This window comes from Heptranchias perlo, chromosome 30 (genome assembly GCF_035084215.1).
Source record: "Heptranchias perlo isolate sHepPer1 chromosome 30, sHepPer1.hap1, whole genome shotgun sequence".
Classification (NCBI taxonomy): domain Eukaryota; kingdom Metazoa; phylum Chordata; class Chondrichthyes; order Hexanchiformes; family Hexanchidae; genus Heptranchias; species Heptranchias perlo.
In genome coordinates, this window is record NC_090354.1 from 9,659,350 (window position 1) to 9,684,088 (window position 24,739).

Here is a 24,739-nt window from a genome sequence, read left to right on the forward strand (position 1 = left end):
TGATTCCTCCTGACTGACTTTCTAACCAGGGGAAATTAGTCTTTCTCTACTCACCCTGACAGAAATCTTCATAATTTGAAAAACCTCAATTAAATTTCCTCTTTTTCTTCTCTGCTCCAGTGGAAATAGTCTCAATATCTCATCATTTCTCAGACAAAACTATAAAGGCAAAAGGCCCTGAAGTCTCATTCAGTGGACTATCCAAACCTCAGTGCATTCCTCATACCATATTAATGATCATTTCATTTTTGTTTAGTTCCTTCATACCAGTGTGATGTGTTGCCATGAACTGGCATCCACTGAACTGTAGGATTGAGACTTCAAGACTTGTTGTGCAATAGATGATCCTTCCCACCTCTAGCTCCAACCTTACTCCATCACCAACTTCCTTCCCTTTCTCTCTTTTATTGATGCTACTACAGTCATTGCTCCTCTGACCTTTCCTCTCTTATTCCTCCTAAGCTCCCAGTACGCCATGCTATACTCTCTTCTACTCCCCTGTGCTTAAAGCTGCAGTTCTGACGAAAGGTCTTCGGCCTGAAACGTTAACGCTGTTTCTTTCTCCACAGATGCTGCCTCGCTTGCTGAGTTTTTGCCCGAGACCTGTGTTAGTGCTAGCTGGATTCCTGAATTGCGGGTCTTCTGCACATAGGGCATTGCTTTTGAGTGTCAGCCGTGGCTCAGTTGGTAGCACTATTGCCTCCAAGTCAGAAGGTTGTGGGTTCAAGCCCCACTCCAGAGATTTGAGCAGATAATCTAGGCCAACGCTCCAGTGCAGTAGTGAGGGAGTGCTGCACTGTCAAGAGGTGCCATCTTTTGGATGAGAGGTTAAACCGAGGTCCTGTCTGCCCCCTCGGATGGCTGTAAAAGATCCCAAGGCACTATTCAAAAAAAGAGCAGGGCTGGTGTCCTGGCCAACATTTATCCATCAACCAACTTCATTAAAACTGATGATTTGGTCATTTATTTCATTGCTGTTTGTGAGACTTGCTGTGCGCAAAATGGCTGCCACATTTCCCACATTACAGCAGTGACTTTTTTTAAGTACTTAATTGGCTGTAAAATCGCTTTGGGACGTCCTGAGGCCATGAAATCCGCTTTATAAATGCAAGTTTTTTTTCTTTGTGCAGCTGGCTTCAAGGGACAACGACGCACTAAAACTGGCTACTGGGAAGACCCATTTTTAGTGATCTTTACGAGTCCTAACAGTTTTATATCAGTGCTGCAGGAACCCTGAGGCAATGGAGCAATAAAAAAAAACTATTTGTGACTCACTGCACCGTCTCTTACTCTAACTCATTCTTTCCCACGATCTCAAAACTGTGGCTCTCGTTACGTCCCTCCATATAATCCTTGCGCTTTTTTTTAAAAAAGAACTTTGATGTTGCATAACCGTTAGTTGTTGATTTTAACCTGGTTTTCCTTCCAATTCTTTTCAACCTTGGTGCCATCCTGCACTCTGGGCATTGACCCTTCACCCCGGTTGCTCAATTAAAACAAACCCAAAGGTGAAAGGATGCCAGATTCCCCTATGGAATACCAGAGTGCTCCCAAGCGACTCACATTCACAGTGACATGTGCTAAATCCTTTCAACAACGTTACTGTAAAATGACACCGAGCTTCATTTTGTTATTTAATTCAGTGCATTCGTTATTTTATTTTTATAAATTGTTAATGAATTCATCTGGATTCACATACACATTAATTATTGAACTACAATGAGACAGATGCAGTAAGTTTAATTATCAAAAAACAGATCCTGCCTTGCTGTAACACCCGCACAGGTTTACTGTTGTTCGCGTTTGAAACGTTCAGCTTTTACCCTCTCCTCTCTCAAAGGTGCTGGGATATGGACGCCAGCAGCTCCTCCAGTACCTCACCCCCAAGTGACCTTTCTTTGCGTGGGAGCTCCCTGGGCAGGGAGTGTCAGCAGGCTTTACAACTTTGAGCAGCTTTAAAGCCAAGCCCAATGCCAACACCTACACACACTTTCCAGCAGGTATAGTAGTCAGGGGTGGAAACTCTGGCTGTTTTTTTTTCTCCCTCCCTAGCCCAAGGGTACTGAGCCCAATTATAGCACCACTGCTACTGCACCAGTTGACTCAACAGACCAGGGATCAAGTCCGGTCTGTTTAGTTCACTCAGGGCAACTGATCCATTGAATCTTCAATCCAGATCTTAAGTAGGAGTAAACCACAAATACACAGCAACTTCCTCACAAACAATATCTGTCGTTTGAACATAAGCTTCAAGAGACACGCATAGCAACACGAGATTGATCATTTCGTTTGTTTTCTATAAAATGCCTGGAGCAGTTTTAGACTTCAGACTATTCCAAAAAGAATACAGTCACAAGACAGTGGATGAAATGTTATTTCTGTTTTTTAAAAAAAAATGTACAGGTAAGATGGGCTTCAACTGCTCTGTTCTGCTGAAGCTGAAAATGGGGAACACTGAGCAACGGCTGGGAGTCCCTTTTAGTCTTTTACCTTCTGTCTTGGTCAGGCTGAAATGTCAGGAACGGTGTAGCTTACACTGTTTCAATTGGTAAAGTTAGGATCATATTCAACGAGCTTGCGATCATGGGATTTGCTGTGGATTCTGACATTCTGAACCAGTGAGTCAAGTCGAACATCTGGGAGAGGCATCAGATCAGAGGGGAATCTGGGCACTGCAGAACATTGCATGTTCACTGTTCTACGCACAGATCTTCAATTGCCTTCATATGTTACTCCAAACCAGCAAGCAGATAATCTCACAGCTAGATCTACTATCAAGCTAAGTACGCAGACATATCCTAGGGCCAGAAGGATGTTTTAAATATATTGATTTGTAGAACATTCCTTTTATAAGAATATATTACACTCCCTTGACAGCTGAAATATACACATATTTACAAGGTGCTTTGCAATATGTCATCTGAACGTTCATTTGAAATATAAATAAAAATGCCTTAAAAATGTATCGGAGATAAGTCTGGTGCAGCTGCAGTTGGACGGGAAACTCAGGGGTCTATCCGGAAGGCCAACAGCTTCTCTGAGTGCATGTTGTTCAAAGTGCGGAGGTCTGGCAGTTTTAAGAGCAGTTTTGTGAAGCGGGAAGCCTCGTTGGGGTAGTTCTTCATAATCAGCGCTCTCAGTACTCGGATTAGCGTCTCTTGGAGCTGTTCCACCGAGTTGATATTTTCGATTCCAGAACGATCTGAAAACAGAGAGAGAACGGGATGGTAAAGTCGACACAAAAACTGTGTTTAGAACAGCCGGACTGAAAATAATTGGTCCAAGAGTGAGCTCACTGCGCACTCCTCATTCTGCCTGCATACCTTTGTTTTTAAATCTTCTCCCCCGAAAGCTGATGGAGGGACGGGCGATCAGCACAGCCCAACCCTGTCCTCACCCGACAACTGTTATTTATTCGGCAAAACAACAAAATGTGTCAATAAATTCTGATAATTAGTCAATAAACTGTGTGTTGGGACCAGTTGACAGGAAAAGGGCAGCTGGCTTTCATGCGATGGCAGCAAGTTATGGAGAGTCGCTGTGAACCTGCTAGCAGCAGTTATGTTTTCAGGGTTCAGGTGTACTCCAGATGTCAGGGAATTCCCTATCCAGTTGCTATTTCCAGACGGGCTGACAAAGTTACTGTTGGCACAGAACTAGGTGACAAAGCAACAGCACAGGGGCTTGCCTGAAGGCTCGAGGGGTTTAAGCAATTCCATGATGTGCTGTTGAGCTGCACATATCAAGTTTGACACTTAGTCGGCACTGAATTAGCTGATCTCAGCTGAGGCTCCAGTGGAGCCATTACAATTGGCTTCAGTGTCCATACTAAAAATGATACAAAATCAGACAGAGTTCATGATTGACTGTCATTAGAATAAAAACTTCAGTTGCCTCATCTCGCAGCTTTGCAGCTCGACCCAGTCAGTCCTTACCTGCAGAGACCAGCACAACTGCGGTGAACAGGCCCAGCTCTTCTTCACTGAGGTGCAAGGAGCTCAGTTTATCACTGAAGTCGAACGTGGAGTTGAGCAGGTCTCCCATCCCCATTCCCCGCAGCTCTTCGATGGAGTATGTGGTTCCACTGATGAAAGTTACAGTCTGTTCCTTCATGTTAAAGAGTGATGCAAACCTCACCATCAGGACCTGCCACACAATGGGTCAAAAACAATTATATAGAAATTCCTTTCAGAAGTGGGCTTTCCCTGCAGAAGATATAAACTGTTCTCAGTGAAAACACATCATATGGGTATTTTGCCTTCATACTGCTGCTATGATTTAGGGTGCCTAGCAGTCATTTCTTCTGTTTGAAAAACTGCTTCGGATTCATTGACATGGAAATGTTTTCTTTGTTAATATTTATTTTATTCCTTGCTTTAACTGTTCTCTGGAATTTAGAAGAATGAGAGGTGATCTCATTGAAAGATATAAAATTCTTAAGAGGACTTGACAGGGTAGATGCTGTGGGGCTGTTTCCCTTGGCTGGAGAGTCTAGAACTAGGGGTCATAGTCCCAGGATAAGGGATCAAGGCTGAGATCGATAGATTTTTGGACACTAAGGGAATCAAGGGATATGGGGATAGGGCGGGAAAGTGGAGTTGAGGTAGATCAGCCGTGATCTTATTGAATGGCGGAGCAGGCTCGAGGGGCCAGATGGCCTACTCCTGCTCCTATTTCTTATGTTCTATTGCTCATCTTTGTGTCTTCAACCCCCACAATCCGCTCTATCCCACTGGTGAGAGTGGGTGAGAGACTGCATCCAGGCTTTCACTTGTGCTTCTTTTCCCTCTTTGCCCGCTTCTTGGAAACTCGCCAAAGAGGAGTGGTGGTCAAGGTCCTGTGCCCTACTGCTCTTCGGCCAGCGGGTTAATAAACCCATGCACTGTGCCACCAGGGTGAATTAAAAACTTTAACTAATTAAATATATAAAACAAGGTTAGATAGGGATGGCAGGGCAGGTGGTGTGTCGTAACTGCAGCATGTGGGAATTGGTGGTGAGCAGCTTGATCCCAGGCAACCCCATCTGCAATAAATGTCTGCAGCTCGAGGAACTTCGGCTCAGAGTTGTTGAGCTGGAGTCCGAGCTGCAGACATTGCGATGCATCAGGGAGGGGGAAGAGTTCTCTGAACACTTTGACACGGAAGGCAGTCACACCCCTTTAGGTTAGGCAGTAGTTTAGATTTGGTCAGTGGTCGGGGACAGGAGGATGTGACCGCGAGTCAGGCAGGTACGGGGACCCAGGATACTGTGATGGAGGAGCCTCAGCCTTTGACCTTGTCCAACAGGTATGAGGTACTTGCTACCTGTGTGGATGAGAACAAAGACTGCAGGGAGGATGGGCAAATTGACCACGCCCCAAGGTACAGGAAGCCATTCAAGTGGGGGGAGTAAAAAGGAATGTGGTAGTGTTAGGGGATAGTATAGTCGGGGATAGACGCTGTTCTCTGCAGCCGCGACCGAGAGTCCCAAAGGCTGTGTTGCCTGCTCAGTGCCAGCGTTAAGGATATCTCCTCATGGCTGGAAAAGAACTTGGTGCATGAGGGGGAGGATCCAGTTGTTGTGGTCGACGTAGGGACCAACGACATAGGTAGAACTAGAAATGAGGTTCTGCTGAGGGAGTTTGAGGAGCTAGGGTCCAAATTAATAAGCAGAACCTCGAAGGTAATAATCGCTGGATTATTACTAGGGGCAGGGTTCGGGGAAATTTATAAATCTAAAGAGAACAGTCAAGGCCATAGAGCAGTGTAGCGATTTGGGTAAAGATAAGCAGAGTGTGATAGGAAGGGACAGAGAGTTTTAACAGTAATAGTACATCAGTGAATAAGGTCAAATCAGGGGAAAATAGTAAACAGTTAAAATTAAAGGTGCTTCATTGGAATGCACAAAGCATTCCTAACAAAATGGACAAATTAATGGCACAAATAGAGATAAGTGGGTTTGATCTAGTAGCCATTACTGAGACGTGGTCGCAAGATGACCAAGGTTGGGAACTAAATATTCCAGGGTACTTGACTTTTCGAAAAGACAGACAAAATGGAAAAGGAGGGGGGGGGTAGCCCTGATAATAAAGGACGATATAAAGAAAGCAGAGAGAAAGGATCTTGGCTCAGAAGATTAGGAAGTAGAATCAGATGGGTGGAGATAAGAAATAACAAGGGGCAGAAAACACTGGTGGGAGTAGTTTCTAGGCCCCCTAACAGTACTTATACAGTTGGACAGAGTATTAATCAAGAAATAAGAGGAGATTGTAACAAAAAAATAATAGTGGGGGACTTTAATCTTCATATAGACTGGGCAAATCAAACTGGCAAAAGTAGTTTGGAGGACGAGTTCATGGAATGCATTCGAGACAGTTGCCTAGAACTATACGTCATGGAACCAATCAGGGAACAGGATGTTTTAGATCTTGTGTTGTGCAATGAGACAGGGTTAATTAGTAATCTCATAGTAAGGGAGCCTCTGGGGAAGAGTGATCATAATATGATAGAATTTCACATTGAGTTCAAGAGTGCCGTACTTAAGTCCGAAGTTAGAATCTTAAACTTAAACAAAGTCAATTACATAGATATGTAGGGTGAGCTGGCTCAGGTTGATTGAGAAATTAGATTAAAAGATATGATGGTAGAGAAGCAATGGTGAACATTTAAAGAAATATTTCATAATTCTCAACGAATATATATTCCATTGAGAAATAAAAACTCCACTGGAAAAATGATCCATCTGTGGCTAACTAAAGAAGTTAAGGATAGTATTAGGTTAAAAGAAGAGGCTTATAATGTTGCCAAGAAGAGTAGTAAGCCTGAGGATTGGGAAAGTTTTAGAAACCAGCAGAGGATGACCAAAAAACTGATAGAGGGAGAAAACAGAATGAGAGTAAACTAGCAAGAAATATAAAAACAAATTATAAGAGCTTCTACAAGTATATAAACAGGAAGAGAGTAGTGAAAGTAAAGGTGAGCCCTTTAGAGGCTGAGACAGGAGAAATTATAATGGGGAATAAGGAAATGGCAGAGATATTAAACAAATATTTTGTATCTCTCGTCACAGTAGAAGACACAAAAAAAAATACCAGAAATAGTGGGGAACCAAAGGTCTAATGAGAGTGAGGAACTTAAAGTAATTAATATTAGTAAAGAAAAAGTACTGGAGAAATTAATGGGACTAAAAGTCGACAAATCCCCAGGACCTGATGGGCTACATCCTAAGGTTCTAAAAGAGGTGGCTGCAGAGATAGTGGATGGATTGGTTGTGATCTTCCAATACTCCCTAGATTCTAAAACGGTCCCAGCGGATTGGAAGGTAGCAAATGTAACATCGCTATTCAAGAAAGGAGGGAGAAAACAGGGAACGACAGACCAGTTAGCCTGACGTCTGTCATCGGGGAAATGCTGGAATCCATTATTAAGGACGTGGTAACAGGGCACTTAGAAAATCATAATACGATTAGGCAGAGTTAACATGGTGTTATGAAAGGGAAATCGTGTTTGACAAATCTATTAAGAGTTTTTTGAGGATGTAACTAGCAGGGTAGATAATGGGGAACCAGCGGATGTAGTATATTTGGATTTTCAGCATGGATAGAGGATTGGTTAATGGACAGAAAACAGACAGTGGGAATAAATGGGTCATTTTCAGGTTGGCAGGTTGTAACTAGTGGGGTGCCGCAAGGATCAGTGCTTGGGCCTCAGCTATTTACAATCTATATTAATGACTTAGATGAAGGGACCGAGTGTAATGTATCCAAGTTTGCTGACGATACAAAGCTATGTGGGAGAGTAGGCTGTGAGGAGGACACAGAGTCTGCAAAGGGATATAAACAGGTTAAGTGAGTGGGCAAGAAGGTGGCAGATGGAGTATAATGTGGGGAAATGTGAAGTTATTCACTTTGGTAGGAAGAATAAAAAAACTGCATATTCTTTAAATGGTGAGAAATTAATAAATGTTGGTTCAGAGGGATTTGAGTGTCCTTTACATGCACAAAGTTAACATGCAGGTACAGCAAACAATTAGAAAGGCAAATGGTATGTTGGCCTGTATTGCAAAGGGGTTGGAGTACAAGAATAAGGAAGTCTTGCTGCAATTGTACAGGGCTTTGGTGAGACCTGGAGTACTGTGTACAGTTTTGGTCTCCTTACCTAAGGAAAGATATAATTGCCTTAGAGGCGGTGCAACGAAGATTCACTGGATTGATTCCTGGATGAGAGGGTTGTCCTATGAGGAGAGATTAAGTAGAATGGGCCTATACTCTCGAGTTTAGAAAAATGAGAGGTGATCTCATATAAGATTCTGAGAGGGCTTGACAGGGTAGATGCTGAGAGGCTGTTTCCTCTGGCTGGAGAGTCTAGAACTAAGGGGCATAGTCTCAGGATAAGGGGTCAGCTATTTAGGACAGAGATGAGGAGAAATTTCTTCACTCAGAGGGTTATGAATGTTTGGAACTCTCTACCCCAGAGGGCTGTGGATGCTAAGTCATTAAGTATATTCAAGGCCGAGATCGATAGATTTTTGGACTCTAAGGGAGTCAAGGGATATGGAGATTGGGTGGGAAAGTGAAGTTGAGGTCGAAGATCAGCCATGATCTTATTGAACGGCGGAGCAGGCTCGAGGGGCCGTATGGCCTACTCCTGCTCCTATTTCTTATGCCACATGTGAACAAAATTACCATGCCGATGTTCCTTCACAGCTGTTGCACACCAGATCGGAGGCAAGCTGTCAATCACAGTGACTTCAGACCCAGCAGCTTTGCCCTCGCAGTCCAGCATACGAACATCTCCTTTACACTGCGCGTGCCTGATACAAGTACAGGCAATGCAGATTCAGAGTGAATCCAAATCCACAGAGGTTTGGATAGTACTTTCACCCATAAGGATTAATTATTTAATTAAAACTTCAGCTCAAGCTGAATAGATTCAAAAACTGATGCTGCTAAATTTCTGCCCTTTAATTCACCCAATACTACAGACTGCACCATATCCACATTTGCCATGTACTACGTTGACTAAGTTAATTAACTTTTGCTATCCCACGTTTAGGTTCTAGAATCAACCTAACTTCTGGTATTTAACTTTTCACAATATGAATTGCGACACTGTTCATTGCATTTACCTGAAAAGTGGATCATTTAAATTCCAATACCTACCTCAAAGGTGCCAGCTTTCAACAGAGTGACCTGGTCGTGCTGGGACAGGTCCTTGAAACCAGGAATAAGTTTTGCAAACTCCACCACTTCTTTGACAGCCGGCGTGAAACTCAAGGAAAAGTCCTCCCAGATCTGTTGCACTGATCTACTGCCATCTACATGTGGCCGTATATTCATTGGGCAGGCCTGCAGAGAGAGAGAGAGAAAAAAAACGTTACGTTTATTTACGTTCACTTTTTTTGCATGCTCGCTCAAATGGTGAGGGCAAGAAGTTGACGCACAAACACCAACTCTGCTCTGTGGTCAAGCTGAGAGAAGGTGAGCTTACAACAAAATGAGAAGGAAGTAGGTACTATGTTCGTCAGAAGTGGCATTCCCTTCCTCCTTGCCATATGTCAATTAGCTGGCTAGCTTACAGCACACAGCTAATGGGAGTATTGGCCACCACTGAGAATCTGCCCTGAGGGTTCAGAAAAGTGAAGGTAGCCCTGTGAGCGCTCTACTGCTGATCTGATGCAAACACCCTCCAGACATAAGTTATTTTATTCATGAATGATTAGTAAAATGGAGGTTGTTCTCTGTAGCACCCCTTGCAATTACTGAAAGGATTCATTGTACTACTGGGCCACATAGAGAAAATGGCACATTCCAGGAAGCATAAGTAACACAGGAATGTCATTCAAACAGCCTTACAATCTCCCTGTATACTTTAGATTTTAATATCAATGTTTATATGATTATGCTAAAATCGCTAGTTGAGATATCGATGAAATATTTTATCAAAACTCAACAAATTAACATCCACACAATGAGAGTGTTTATTAAATAATTTTAAATCCAAATAATTGTGATTTTTAAGCTTTTTTTTCCAAACAACCTTTTTGCTTCAGAAAATCGGTGTTCTATCTGGCAGGATGTTGATCAGAGTGTAACAGGGCAATTGCTGGGATATGCTGTATCCAGCTCTTTGTAACAACAATATCAAATTGTGATTTATGGTGACCTTGTAGTTTCTACAGATTGGGCCAAGGAGAAAAAAGTGCAACTATGTGAATAAGATAAAGTAACATTTTATTAATCAGAGTCTCTGAAATGAATGCTTTAATGTTCCTTTCATATTCATTAAATGAATGAATGAAAGTTTTGATATATTTAAAATTATGTATTTCACATTAATCTTCTCCACAGGAAGAATATTCAAAATAATAGTTCATTTTTGCTTTTTCAGATAAAGAAAACCAAAATTTTGAGTTGTACAGCAATTATAGAAAAAATAAAATTATTTTCGAGGAAATAATTTGGTGGGGGAAGGGGGAAATAGAATGTAATACCAAGACAAGGCTTCCAAAGTGTTTCCAAAATGGATGTGAAGTACTCTCTTGTGACATCAGGTTGTTACTCAAACCATCATGCAGTGTAAACATGATTCATTAGGTTTGTTAGCAGGATAGGAAAAAAGAATTTCAATGGGTTCATCGTCCTTTAAAAGAGGGTCTATACTGTAGGAAAGTGCATTGAAGTGGGCAGTATCAATTGGTTCACTGTGAAAATAGATGTTTCTGGGGAAAGAGTTAAGGGATATGACGCAGATGCAAGTAGGTAGGTGGATGGAGTTGATCTATATTTTAAAAAAAGGATGAGCTTGTTGGGCCTAATGGATTATTCCTGTTCTATTAAACTGTTCTTCACATTTCTATGTACTTTTTTTAAAAAGTATTTGTTTTGTAGATTTATAGTTAAAAATAATAATCCCTATCAATTATGAGGAATTGTAAACAATTTTACAACACCAAGTTATAGTCCAACGATTTTATTTTTAATCCCACAAGCTTTCGGGGGCTTTCCCCTTCCTCAGGCAGTGTGGAATTATGAGGAATGTTCAGTCTTCGTACACTTGATCGAGTCTCCATGGAGTTCTTAATTTTGCGTTGGATGTACAGTGCTTATTTTAGTTTATTTTTAGTATTTTATAGGGAGAATCATTTACTTTCTACAAACATATTTAATGTGACTCCTGCTCAGAGAAAACCTTTTAAATGTCTGCCTTGTTTCATGAAATCATGCATAAGCTGGGCAATATCTTACCAGAATAACACTGTTCGCTCCTTTCCATGGGCAGGTCCTTTCATTGCCAGTCTCTATCTCACCGTTGGCACTATACAAGTTTCTGGTGTGCAATTTGTGCCCATTGGCTTGATTCTGATAATGTCCATTGATGTGCCCGTTGGAGAAGGAAGATGGGTAACACATGTTCTTCAGTCCACTGCTACTGTTTTTGTGGAAGATGTTGTTCTCTTGATGATAGATGGTGTTCATGCCATTGATGTGGTACCCGTTCAGGCAGCAATTGGCATTGTGGTTCACCAACTCTGTGTTGTGCTGGCAGGCTGCTGTTGTTTGCTTTAACTTGTCATGGGCATAGATGAAGGTTTCTTTATGTGCCCTGGAAATGGAATAGATGACTTCTTCCATTGAGGCTTCGGTGCTGGGACAGTATAATTGCTGCGGGTTGAGTTGCTGTTGGGGATGGAGAGTGGGGGATGACTGCTCCTGCTGTGGTGGTTGGACAGGAGCTGGCAGCGGAGGCTGAAGTTGCCAGTTTTGTTGCTGGGGCTGGATTTCATTCTGCAGCTCCCCATTGAGTTGGTTGTTCACCATGTTATTCATGGCACTTTGCATTTCTGCCAACATTCGCTGTTTTTCTCGCTTTGGAATGCGCCCAAAACGCACAGCTACAAGAAGAATCAGATATTCAAGAAACAGGTTATACTATATTCAAGGTGTTTCTTCACTGTTCACAATTCACAATTGGGACAACACCACACACTTGGCACTTCTGTTACTTGGCTTTAATCCAGCCATCCCAACACTATGTGACACAAGTTTCTGATCCCGTTCACTAGGTGAGGCACTATACACTATAGTGGTGAACTGCACTACTTTAAAGGAGTCAATTTTGCAGCCAATAAGTACCATTCCTTTCAGCTTGGCTTGGGACTATTACTGAGGTGCAGGGTTTATGTAAGAGCACATGCTTCTCAACTAGGAGGCAATAATGTGCATGTAAGTGGCTGTAATCGAAGGGGAATAGTGTTATAAAAGTTAAAATAACATGATAAATACTTGGCTACCCTTGTCAGGGGGTGCTTTCTCACCACTCATTCTTCAGCTCCACAGAAATATCAGGGACAGGAGATAGCAGTTCCTGGTGGTGGTTTGTACGGGAGAAGTGAGAAGCTAAAGAAGTAGGAGGGATCAGAAAAATGAAATAATATTGAATTTCCTCAGGTTATGGGTATCATTCAAGTGACTGGCACATAGACCCACTGGTAGAAGAAGAGAGTTATATGGCTACACTTGTATCAAGTGTACACATGAAGCAGTTTTGGCACTTCAGCAATGAGTTTTATCAGTTCTCAACTTGAACCATAGCAGATGGCTTGTTGAAGGTGGGATATTCCAATAAGGGAGAAACTGGAGAGAAAAGAATAAAACTGAAGGAAAAATAAAGAACTTGCATTTATATAGCACCTTTCACATCTGTTCCAAAGTGTTTTACAGCCAATGAAGTACTTTTTGAAGTGCAGTCACTGTTGTTTTGTAGGTAAAAGTGACAACAATTTACCCACAGCAAAGTCCCACAAACAGCAATGAAATGAATGACCATATAATCTATGTTTGATGATGTTGATTGAGGGATACTAGGTTGATTCCAGGTATGGAAGGGTTGTCTTATGAGGAAAGATTGAACAGGTTGGGTCTATACTCATTGGAGTTTAGAAGAATGAGAGGAGATCTTATTGAAACATGCAAGATTCTGAGGGGACTCGATAGGGTAGATGCTGAGAGGATGTTACCCCTCATGGGGGAATCTAAAATTAGGGGGCATAGTCTCAGAATAAGGGGTCGCCCGTTTAAGACGGAAATGAGGAGGAATTTCTTCTCCCAGAGGGTCGTGAATCTTTGGAATTCTTTACCCCAAAAAGCTGTGGAGGCTGAGTCATTGAATACATTCAAGGCTGAGTTAGACAAATTTTTGATCAGCAGGGAAGTCAAAGGTTATGGGGATAGGGCGGGAAAGTGGAGTTGAGGTAAAAATCAGATCAGCCATGATCTCATTAAATGGCGGAGCAGGCTCGAGGGGCCGAATGGCCGCCTACTGCTCCTATCTCTTACGGTCTTATGGATAAATGTTGGCCAGGAGACTGAGGGAACTTCCCTGCTCTTCTTCAAGTAGTGCCATGGGAACTTTCACTCCATTTGAGTGGGCAGACAGGGCCTCAGTTTAACGTCTCATCTGAAAGGCAGCACCTCTGACAATGCAGCACTTCCTCAGTACTGCACTGAAGTGTCAGCCTATATTACATGCTCCAGTCCTGCCGTGGTGCTTGAACGCACGACCTTCTCACTCGGATGGAAGAGTGCTACCACTGAGCCAAGGCTGACACAAAAATAGCTTCTGTTCACACGACAGTGAGGCCCCAGTCAAGCAAGTATGGAATGGTACTGGCCACCTACATTTCCACGGCATCACTGCCTCACCCGTGGACTCACGAAGCTGCATAAAAGCAAATTTCTCAGGATACAAACAGGAAGCTGTATTTATTTCCTTAAAAAAATACATTGAATAGGAAATAACAGAAAGAGAAAGAGACTCACCGTCCCTGGACATGCCAACAGCAAGACACTTCTTAAAGCGGCATTGCTGACAGCGGTTTCTGTTGATTCGCATGATGGTACAGTTCTCATTCTTGAGGCACTTCTTGTACTGGATGTTCTGCTGAATGCTTCTCCTGAAGAAGCCCTGCAGGGGAAAACAAAAATACCTTGTGACAAGCCATCAACAAAAATTACATTTTTAGCTGACTAGTCAATGGTTAAGGGAGGTTTTTTTTTTAAATTAAGAAAGGTGAAGGGCCAAGGTCCAAACTGCAGGACACCGCCACGGTTCAGAAGAGCAAGGGAGAAGACAGATTAAATCAAGAAGCACTGGCTGAGTGACTGCACACTTGGATTTTAAAGATAATGAACGCCTCACAGCAGAAAGCAGCCATCATCTTCATGGCCATTCATGGACCCACCAAAAATCAGACTAAGATTGTGATTTCTGTGCTTGCGTGTAATCATCCGATCAGGCAAAAAAAAGGGCTGGGGAATGAAACATCATCCAATGATAGTATTGAGCTTTCCCAATCAAGTACAGAGTCTGTACCTAAATTGGCAATGTAGTTCAATGCCAACCATTTCAGACTATATAGCTACAACATTTCATTCTTCTTTCTCTCAATCTCTAGCTTCTTGTAGCTGGGACAATCATACCTATAAATGCTGAGTTCAAGTGGGTTTTATGTGTGCTCAATCATTTGCTTTGCATACTAACAGGTGTTAACATTAATTAAACTGAAAAGTTTGATTGCCTTGTGTATGATGTGTGTGTGTGTGTATGGATGTAAATAAGTATTAAATATGAATATAGACTTGAATGCATATATATACATTTATCCATGTGTATGTGTTTGTATATATGTTTGTACATATATGTACACATGTCCCCTCCCCTAATTCTGTTCCTTCTTCTAAAAGTAGTGACTAATATCTTGGCCAAGTGGCCATTCTTTATGTTTGAGTCTAGGCAGTGAGTGTTAGCAGGCTATTCAGCTGTGATGGGGATCACACCTGAGAGACCAATCCTGGTCTCACCAGACATCCACACATGACCATCTTTCAGCAGTGTTCAGTGGATCGCGAGCAGAAGTTGGAACTCTGGCAGACTTTACCCTTTCTTAGCCCAGAGACCCTGAAGCCAATAATCCTGCCCCAACTGAGATCGGCTAACTCATTGATTAAAGCTGGGAACTTCTGTGAATGGCTCAGCAGCAGGTCTCACGGTGCCTTTGCTACCTAAGCCATTAGGAGCATATTGTATGCATGTGTATCCACAGGCCCGTGTCTATACATATTCATGCACATATGTTGCATTGTGGATGCATAATGGTATGCTTTTCTCCTGTACAAATGGGTGTAACTTACCTTGCAACCTTCACAGGCGTGCACTCCATAGTGGAAACCAGAGGCCACATCCCCACACACTTTACACAGCAGAATCATTCCACTGATTTCTAGGTGAACGGAAACAAAAAGAAATGATGAGAGATTTCTTCAAAATGTAAACAGCTTCCAATGGTTTATTCTACAATCATCCCTAGAAAATTGCAAATGGCTGATGCCTTTAGTATTAGCTTTAAGCAGGGCCAATAAGAGATTGTGGGCATGCAATGAGGATGTGACTTCACTCTCCTGGCACCGCACAGTGTGGAACTTGGCCACATGGGCCAAGAATAAGGACCAGGTTTGAGTCCCTGGTCTGTGCTGTTAGCTGACCTCAGGTGGGCTGGCGGGAGTGGTATTACAATTGGCCACAATGGCACCCAGATTAGGGAAGGAGAATCAGCCAGGGTTCCTTCTCCTGATTGCAATCCAATGACCTCTGCTGGAAAATGCACCTGTGTGAGCCGGATGGAGTTCACCCATTGGCCCACCGCCCACCCAGTTGAATGGCTTTCCAACACTTGCAATCTAGGCTTGTACATTAAGGATGATCACTTGGGCCAGGTACAGGGTGAGACCAGCATCCTGGGAACACTGCCCAGCTTGGTCAGCATCTGCAGGTGAAGTGGGGATGTAATTGAGGGGGAAAAAAAGAGAAGATGCAGCTCCCTTGTAAATAATCAACCATTCTACCTTTTAAAGAGCAAATGCCACCATCAGATAATAGAGATAAACCCAAAGCAAGTCAAATTTTTACAGCTTGCATGATAAACCAAACCATAAGCGCGCATTTATACAACACCTTTCACGTAACAGAAATCAGAGCACTTTACAAGACTGAGAAGAGGACACTAATGCAGGAAACAGGATAGAATAAGAAGGGAACTGAAAGCACAGTTGAAGAATTAGTTTTTTAAAAAGCTTTTGGAGAAAAAGAGAGAGGTAGAAAAGCCATCTGGTTTTGGGAGAGCTTTAAAAAGCAGAGTTTAATGAGTAAAATAACTAGCCTCCAAAAAATACCATTCCTTATTAGTGTCTGCCCAAAATAAGAGTTCTTTATTAGTGGGGGGAGGTGGGGGGCATGCCACTTTAATTACACTCAGCAATGTCACACAGAATGAGGACAAGACACTGGGATTACTTACTGGTGATTCCAGAGCTGCATTTAGTGGTGGAAATGGTGTTTCCATCATCCGTAGAAAGCTTCAGATTGCTGAAGGACCCAGTGGTTGGACAATCCTCTCCGGATCCTGAAGAGCTACTTCTGTAGTGTTTGCCATCCTGGGAGCCTGAGCTGTTGGGAGACAGTGACAATGGGGAACACGACTGGAAACTACTGTTGGAGTTGTCACTGTACAACAGTACTGGACTTGAAGAGGTACTGGTTGGTCCGATATAGGTGATCACTCCACCTGGAATGGGAGGACAGGAAAATAAACACAGAGTTCGTGGAGTTAAGAGTTTTTAACATTATAGTGCTGCCCCAATGGCTCAGCTCCACGGTTAGAGAAAAGAAAATTAGCCAGATTTCATGCTCTGGCCATCAATGAGGAGGGTATCAGGCTTGGCTGTGATGCCTCCAATGACCAAATAGCCTTCTACCACTCCCTGTAAAGGCTCACAAAAGATTATATTTGGTGCTTCTGTAGTTTGGATCACCAGAATCCAAATCTACAGATAGGTTAACCAAAAACCAACAACTTGAATTTATATAGCGCCTTTAACATACTAAAACGTCCCAAGGCGCTTCACAGGAGCGTTATCAAACAAAGTTTGACTCCAAGCCGCATAAGGAGATATTAGGACTTGGTCAAAGAGGTAGGTTTTAAGGAGCGTCTTAAAGGAGGAGAGAAAGGTAGAGAAGCGGAGAGGTTTAGGGAGGGAATTCCAGAGCTTAGGGCCTAGGCAGCTGAAGGCTGACCTATGCTTACACTACTAAAACTGGCTCCCTTATCCCCATTAAAGAATCAGGGCAGTATTTTTGTGCGCCTACAAATCTGTTGTTTAGAACAGGAAGCCAGATGTGGCAGTGTAAGGGCGAAGAGACGGTGATCTCCCAGGACCTGGGCATGAAATATAAAAGCACCAAATAATGGCCGTATGCACAAGGTACTGGAGAATGCATATTGTTGGTAGAACTATACTCCATCAAGCAGTCAACGTGATCAGGAGAGGGGAGGAAGAACAAAAATTGGCAAAAGAAAAAAACTGAAACTACAACAGCAGAATTCCATTCATTGAAAAGACGGCAACGACAATGAATCTTGCCCCAGGAAAAATGACACAGAACAAGACTTGCATGTACACTCCCTTCTTTTAATGGGATAATTACGTATTGACAATCAAATCGCTTACTATATCAAGTTTACAGCTTATTTTTTTAAAATCCACTCAACCAAAATGCACCTAACTCAAATAGCAGGATGTCCTTGTTACCGTAATCTCTGGCTAAACAAGTGCCCTGCTATTATTCTGCCGAAACTGAAAAAAAAATCAGCACTGACTCAGATGTACTGGAAATCTACAAAACAAAAACAGGAAAAGCTGCAATTATTCAGCAGGTCAAGTAGCATCTGTGGAGAAACAGAAGTCAGTCAGTTAACGTTTCAGACCTGACTGACTTGTTTGGAACCCACAGATGCTGCCTGTCCTGCTTTAGTGTTTCAAGGCTTTTCTGTTGACTGAGATGGGGTTTTGGGGGCCCCATGCATTGTTGTAGGATTTTGCTGATCTCTGTCCTTATTGCAACATTCCAGCCTAAATCATAACATTATACCTCAGGCACCCTGTAGCTGAGCTGAAGTTTTATTATGTTTGGCCGTGCCAAGGCTTACATTACATGTTTACAGTTTCACCAATGGGATTGCTGCCAACTGTTTGAGACTCATTTGCTGCAAAACAAAAGTGCAGCAAAACACTTTTATGGAACACATCATAAAACTGGGCTTGGCTGCAAATTTAACTGGGTTTGGCTGCAAACTTGTGTATTTAAGGTTTGTGCAAACCTCAGCCCATCTGCTGCTGAAACCCTCATCCATGCCTTTGTTACTTCCAGACTCAGCTATTCCAATGCTCTCCTGGCCACCTTGCACCCCCTGTAAACTTGAGCTCATCCAAAACCTCGCTAACAATATCCTAATTCACACCAAGTCCTGTTCACTCATCACCCATGCACTCGCTGACCTACATTAGTTCCCGGTCCGGCTCCATTATACCTTAAAATGGGTTACATAAATTTACTACAGCGTTGAGTCTACAGCCATGGTAAGTAACTCAGACAATTGGCCACTAATATGAACAAAACCCCAACCAACCAACCCTGCATCAGCCAGGAAATGGCAAGTACAACATATCATTATCTTGCCTTTGACTGAATCCAGCCCAAACTTATTGAATTCAAATCTTCCCTTGTGACATAATGCTAAGTGAAATGACTTTGGACAATATCAATCCTGTTCCTACTGAGTTAGGTCCATAGCACAGAACTGTGCATTTCACTAATTTGACAACAGCACTCAACAGCCAGTGTTCAAAACAGAAATGTCACAATGGAGCAGTGGGGACTGCTCTTCTCCTCCCTCTGCTGCTATAGGTGCTAATCCTATGTTAGAATATGGTTCCATAGGTGCAAACAGCCCTCTGGTACCTTGCCTACATAGCCTTTCTTCATGTGTGAGCCTAGGTATGAGTGTCAGTGGGTTATTTGATCACAAGGGACATCACAGCCATGGCCAATCCTATTTTAATCTAATGTCCACACATGCACGTTCCAATAGGAGTCACTAGAGAGGAGTGTGTGCTTTTTTTTTCTTCTCAAGTTAACTGCATTACCCTCAATGAGGACTGCTCCTCGAAGGCACTCTGCTGTTGTTTTGCACTGTAAGTAATCTGTACTATACCCGACTTGACAATACATAATGCTAAAACAGGGTGCGAACGGTGAAAAAAAAATCTATTTTTACCACTGGTATCCCTCACCTTCAACGGTACAAAATTTATCAAAGTTAAATTACAGGGGGGAAAAAGGAAAATGGTTGGGAAGGGATGGGGAACTACAGTCCAGAGATTGGGAAATCGGGATGTAGGAATCCTATCACAACCCTACAACCCACCAAAAATTGACTGCTCAGTGCAAAGTTTAATGTTATACTCTCCACAATGCATTAGGTGTCCCCTAGTAGAAATTAAATTTGCTGCATCGAGCAAACTTGGGGAAAATCCGCAAATCACACTGTTTGCAGCAAGCTGGTATAATTGAAAGCCGGTGTTTTATTTCATTTCAGTTTCCATTTCTCTTCCTTGCCAGCCAGCAGGGCGCGTTAAAAGGGCAAACAAACAAGACATCACGTTACTGCGCTTTCCAATACCCAGTGAATGAAGGTTATTCCTGAGGCTTGGATATTAATAGAACGGTGGGAGATTGAGTCACGGGCTGATCCACGTGTCTCTGCAACGGAACCGTCCCGCCTCCAGAATGCACGTGTTGGGCAAATGAAAGGGGGGAGAAGGAGGAGGAGGAGGGCAAGAGCTGGGTCACCTCCCATTGCCAGATGTTGGGACAACGATCACGTGTACTCTTCCAGGGAATGTGTGTGTTTCAAACTGGAAAGGGGGCGCCCCTCAAACATTGCTCCCAGGGGCAGTAAGGGGTGGAGGGGACAGGGGCAGTAAGGGGTGGAGGGGACAGGGGCAGTAAGGGGTGGAGGGGACAGGGGCAGTAAGGGGTGGAGGGGACAGGGGCAGTAAGGGGTGGAGGGGACAGGGGCAGTAAGGGGTGGAGGGGACAGGGGCAGTGAGGGGTGGAGGGGACAGGGGCAGTGAGGGGTGGAGGGGACAGGGGCAGTAAGGGGTGGAGGGGACAGGGGCAGTGAGGGGTGGAGGGGACAGGGGCAGTAAGGGGTGGAGGGGACAGGGGCAGTAAGGGGTGGAGGGGACAGGGGCAGTAAGGGGTGGAGGGGACAGGGGCAGTGAGGGGTGGAGGGGACAGGGGCAGTGAGGGGTGGAGGGGACAGGGGCAGTAAGGGGTGGAGGGGACAGGGGCAGTAAGGGGTGGAGGGGACAGGGGCAGTAAGGGGTGGAGGGGACAGGGGCAGTGAGGGGTGGAGGGGACAGGGGCAGTGAGGGGTGGAGGGGACAGGGGCAGTGAGGGGTGGAGGGGACAGGGAGGGGTGGAGGGGACAGGGAGGGGTGGAGGGGAGAGGGAGGGGAGAGGGAGGTGAGGGGTGGGGGGAGAGGGAGGGGTGGGGGGAGAGGGAGGGGTGGAGAGGGGGGAGCGGGGCAGTGAGGGGTAGGGGGGAGAGGGAGGGGTGGAGAGGGGGGAGCGGGGCAGTGAGGGGTGGAGGGGAGAGGGGGGAGCGGGGTAGTGAGGAGGGGAGGGGTGGAGGGGAGGGAGAGGGGCAGTGAGGGGTGGAGGGGAGAGGGAGGGGTGGAGGGGAGAGGGAGGGGCAGTAAGGGGAGGGGGAAATCTTTGCAGTCAGACCCATTTGGTTTGTGGTACAAAAAAGCACGGGATAAAGAGTTGCATTGCCACCGAGAGCAGCCCAGCACGGAGTGCAACACTCGCACTTTGCTCATTTCGCCCCCCCCCCCCCCCCCTTGACCTGGATTTTTTTTATTACTACCGTACTGCAGCACGGGTTTGCTCCACTGCGATCCGACATAAGTCACCGCACCACCACAGGGCGTAGACACGCATTCCAACCGAGACCAGGCTGAGCCCCAGCACAAAGCTGGAAATAACACTGGCAATGCACATTCCCCGCCCCCTGACCTGGTTTGCTGCTGCATCTCAGGCTGTTTCTCCCCCAGCAAAACACGTTCTCACAGTACGATTAACTCTGCAGGCGCCGGACGCTCTGAATTGGGCGTTTGTCTCCTAAACATGTTTAAAAATACGTGGGCCGAGGTGCAGTGCGGCGCAAGAGACCATTCCGCACCCGACTCGGTTCACTTCAAATACAACAGCTGGTATCTCAAATATTTCACATTTAAATCAACTGGAACTCTCGTGCTGAACACAAAACACGAAGTGAATTTAAAACTACACATTTGAATACATGTAAAGTATTAATATTAAGTAGTGGTCAAATTGTCTATTTTTTCCCACTGGGATTTTGCTTATTTTTTCCAAGGATGGAAAAAAATGGCAGTGGCTGTTGTGTCAAAGAATTTGTCCAAAGCCGGACCTCTTCAAATTGGTATCAATTTGCACCTCTGGTAGTGAGCATGGCACCGATTGGGACGGGGAAACCATGAAATGAATGGGGGTTTGCTTGTTTTCAGAGAGTAAGGAAAGTATGAATAAGCTAAATACGTCCACCTAAAAATATCATTAGCCTGATTTTTTTTTTACTAGCAGTGAGCACGTTCATTGAAAATGTAATTTCAATGAGTGCCCTGAGCTAATTTATTGAGATCTCTGACGTGCTGTGAAGAGTTTTATTTTCCTATTTGCCACAAGTTTTTAAAAGAATGTATGTGTATTTAATCAAATTCCACAGTGGCAAACCCAAATTGAAAATGCTACTGTTTATTTCGCCTACTGGAAATACTGCATGCCCGCTCCATGTGTGCAGTACTCCTCAATCTCTGCACTAACAGGTGTAAAAATAAAGGAGTAAATGCATTGCAAACCTCATAGAAACACTTAGAGCAATGCGTCAAAGAGTGGGGCATACAGAAATGAGCAGATCTGGGTTTCCTTCTCTTTACTTGGACATTACGTCATTCGGGGAGGGGGGTCAGGCTCCGAGTCCGTTGCTACTTACTTGGCTTGGCCCTGCTCACCGCTCTATGTATAATTGTGTAATTGAATGGGCGGGAAGAGGAGGAGCATATACAAGGTGCACATGGCTAGGGAGCAACGTCCATGTGAGTTTCAGCAAAAATAACCCGCACCTTACTCAGACTGTGACCTACTTTGCAGGACTTGGAAAAATCAACAAGGGAAAAACATGGCTCACTACATTAACATCCCAGTAACACTAACACAGAGCTGTCACGGTCATAAAACATGATCTCAATCACTTAGCACACTTCAAAATAAGCAAGAGACACGATCAATCGTGGAGGAAGGACACACTGCACTACAATAATGTCCCAGTAACACTAACACAAACATCCGTCAAAAGAACACGTATCATCTATTACTCTGCGAAATGATGATAGAATATAAAATGTGAAGCCCTTATTAATAGCTGACCCCGCCAACATAATAGTCCGGTCATTTCTAAATAGTACAGCCAACTTTTCGAGCAAGTAGTAATTCTAGTGTAAAAAAAAATGGACAAGGTAATGGTGAAGTAGGCCAGCTTATCTTGTACGGTATATATTGTATACACAGATATCCAGGAATGTAACCATAGAGACTAAAGCTTAAGCTACAGCAATTTGAAAATATTAATCCTTATCTGCCCAAGTCACCGCCGTCATTTACTTAAACACACATAATCAGGTTATATTGTCACGTTACACAGCAAGCTCTAGTTTAGCGATTTGGTGTCAAAACACATACATTACAATGTTTGCGTCAACATGGTGCTTTCCAGACTTCAGTAACATGACATGCAGGAGTTAAATATCATTTACAGACACTTTGAAAGTAAAGCTATGTATTAGCAAAAAAAAAATAATCTTTTTCCATACCTGTGTTGTTGGAATCCATAACTGTCCTCCTTTGGGATTTTTCTTTTCCTCCTACTGACAACAAACTATTTCTAACCTGCGCGCTAACTGTTGGACAATTTGCCTGCAGGGTTTTATTCACTGCTGGATGTTGCGTGTTGGGAAGGAGTTGTTGAGTTACTGTCCTTGAGCCAGGAGTTTCTGATTGTCAGTGCAGTTTTTTGCACAGCTCCTACCGAAGGTACCGAAATTCTACTGTAAGGACAATCTGGCAGAGCAGCAGTTGAGACAACCTCTCGGATTGGTTGGCCTGTGTGTGTAACAAAAAAAAAGAATCTCCTTGACGGGGCAGGAAGAGCTTCTTTAGATAACCTCTCCCAGATTGGTCCTCTTGCAAAATAAAAAATCTGCCCTCCAGGAGGGCAAGAGGGTCTTATCCTTCCCCCCCCCCCCCGACCCCGACACCTTGAAAAAAAATCCCTCTGCAACGGGGGTAGGAAGCGACGGCTGTCCCTGGAAAATTTGCACTGGCGCAACGGGAAGAGAGAGTTACTTTTAGCAAGAGCAGCCGAGCAGCAGATGAGAGAAGCTCTCTGATTGGAGGCAGTTATTGTTTCCAATACTTTGATTGAAAGCCAAAGATCAGGCAGAGTACCAAGTGTTGTGATTGGCTAATCTTTAGCTTTCATCGAATAGTATTCTCAGTGGCGTTTGTGTGGCTGAAGTAAAGGTAAATAAGACTTTCATTGGTATATTTTTAACCTTAATGCACCTAATCTTTGCTATAGAATTGGTTCGTGCATTTTTTTTTAACGTAAATGTTTGTGGACCGACACTTTTAATTTTTTTCCTTGGTCAAAACTAGACATATACAACGGGGAAAAAATATTTCCTATGCTGATAAGACATTACAGAAATGCTACTGTGTGAAAAGTTACATGCAAAAGATTTTTAGCACATTCCTACAGGTAAGTTTGAACTCTGACAGGGAAAATACACTTACTGCTTTTTGGGTGGATGTTCCATATTTTTACTCCAATCAATGTATTTGTGTATCTAAGGTTACACTCACACTACAACTGCAGTGTTGGTGCAAAGCCGTTTCGCTTCACACTGATGCTAAGAAATGGTAGTGTAAATTCTGAGTCAGGGCTCAATCTGACTCGGGAGCAAAACAGATTGATCCCTCCTATTAGGAGGGACTCCCTGCTTCAATCTCTGACTCCAGGTTGACATTACAACTTAAGTATCAGTATGAAGTAAAACACACTGGCACTGCAGCTGTAGTGTTAAATGCAGCCTGTGATTGCATTATAAATAGATCGAATTAAGAAATCTCAATTAAAGTGAATGAAAAATCCTTTCTGCATTATTTTGACAGGAAAGACTTGTGTTCCATTGTCTTAATAGGGAAATCAGAGTTGTCACTGAGTTTCAGAAAAGTGCAATGATGGGTGTGTGAAATGTTCTTACTATGTTCATTTCAGTTGTTTAAAACACCCAGCAGTACAATTATAGATTTTGTCCTTCAAATTAGCTTGTGTCAGGAGGTAACATCTTGACCTGCATAACACAAGTTTGATTAAAGGTCCATCACTGTTGATGATAGTGGTAGGGGCTTTTTGAAGTGATGAATTAAGAGCAATACACAAGAAGTATATTTTCATATTAAGTCATCTTGACTCAAGCATGATTTTCCCTGCAGTGTATTAGTATCAGCACTTTCAACACTGGGAATAATCTTCCCTAAATTATACTCAGAGAGGAAACTTTGTTATATTGTCCCAGTAGGAATAGCCTTGTTACATTGTACTCACAGGGAAATTCACATTATAGTGCCCTGTTAGGAAGTGACAATTACAACTCCCATCAGTAAAATGTTTGTTGTTGTTAGAGAAATATTGCAATTAATATGTTGTTCCTGATAG

General features: G+C 43.4%; 1 protein-coding gene across 1 annotated transcript; it reads right to left on the reverse strand.

Moving 5' to 3' along the window:
* Positions 1–1,625: 1,625 nt before the first annotated feature.
* Positions 1,626–23,272, reverse strand: nr1d1 (nuclear receptor subfamily 1, group d, member 1). Its single transcript, XM_067968856.1, has 8 exons — positions 22,833–23,272; positions 16,334–16,600; positions 15,171–15,259; positions 13,800–13,944; positions 11,226–11,872; positions 9,141–9,326; positions 3,936–4,146; positions 1,626–3,202 (listed from the first exon to the last, which is right to left on the reverse strand). The coding sequence occupies exons 1-8, from the start codon at positions 22,849–22,851 to the stop codon at positions 3,006–3,008; spliced, it is 1,761 nt and encodes a 586-aa protein (XP_067824957.1). The 5' UTR covers positions 22,852–23,272; the 3' UTR covers positions 1,626–3,005.
* Between the last annotated feature and the right edge of the window lie 1,467 nt (positions 23,273–24,739).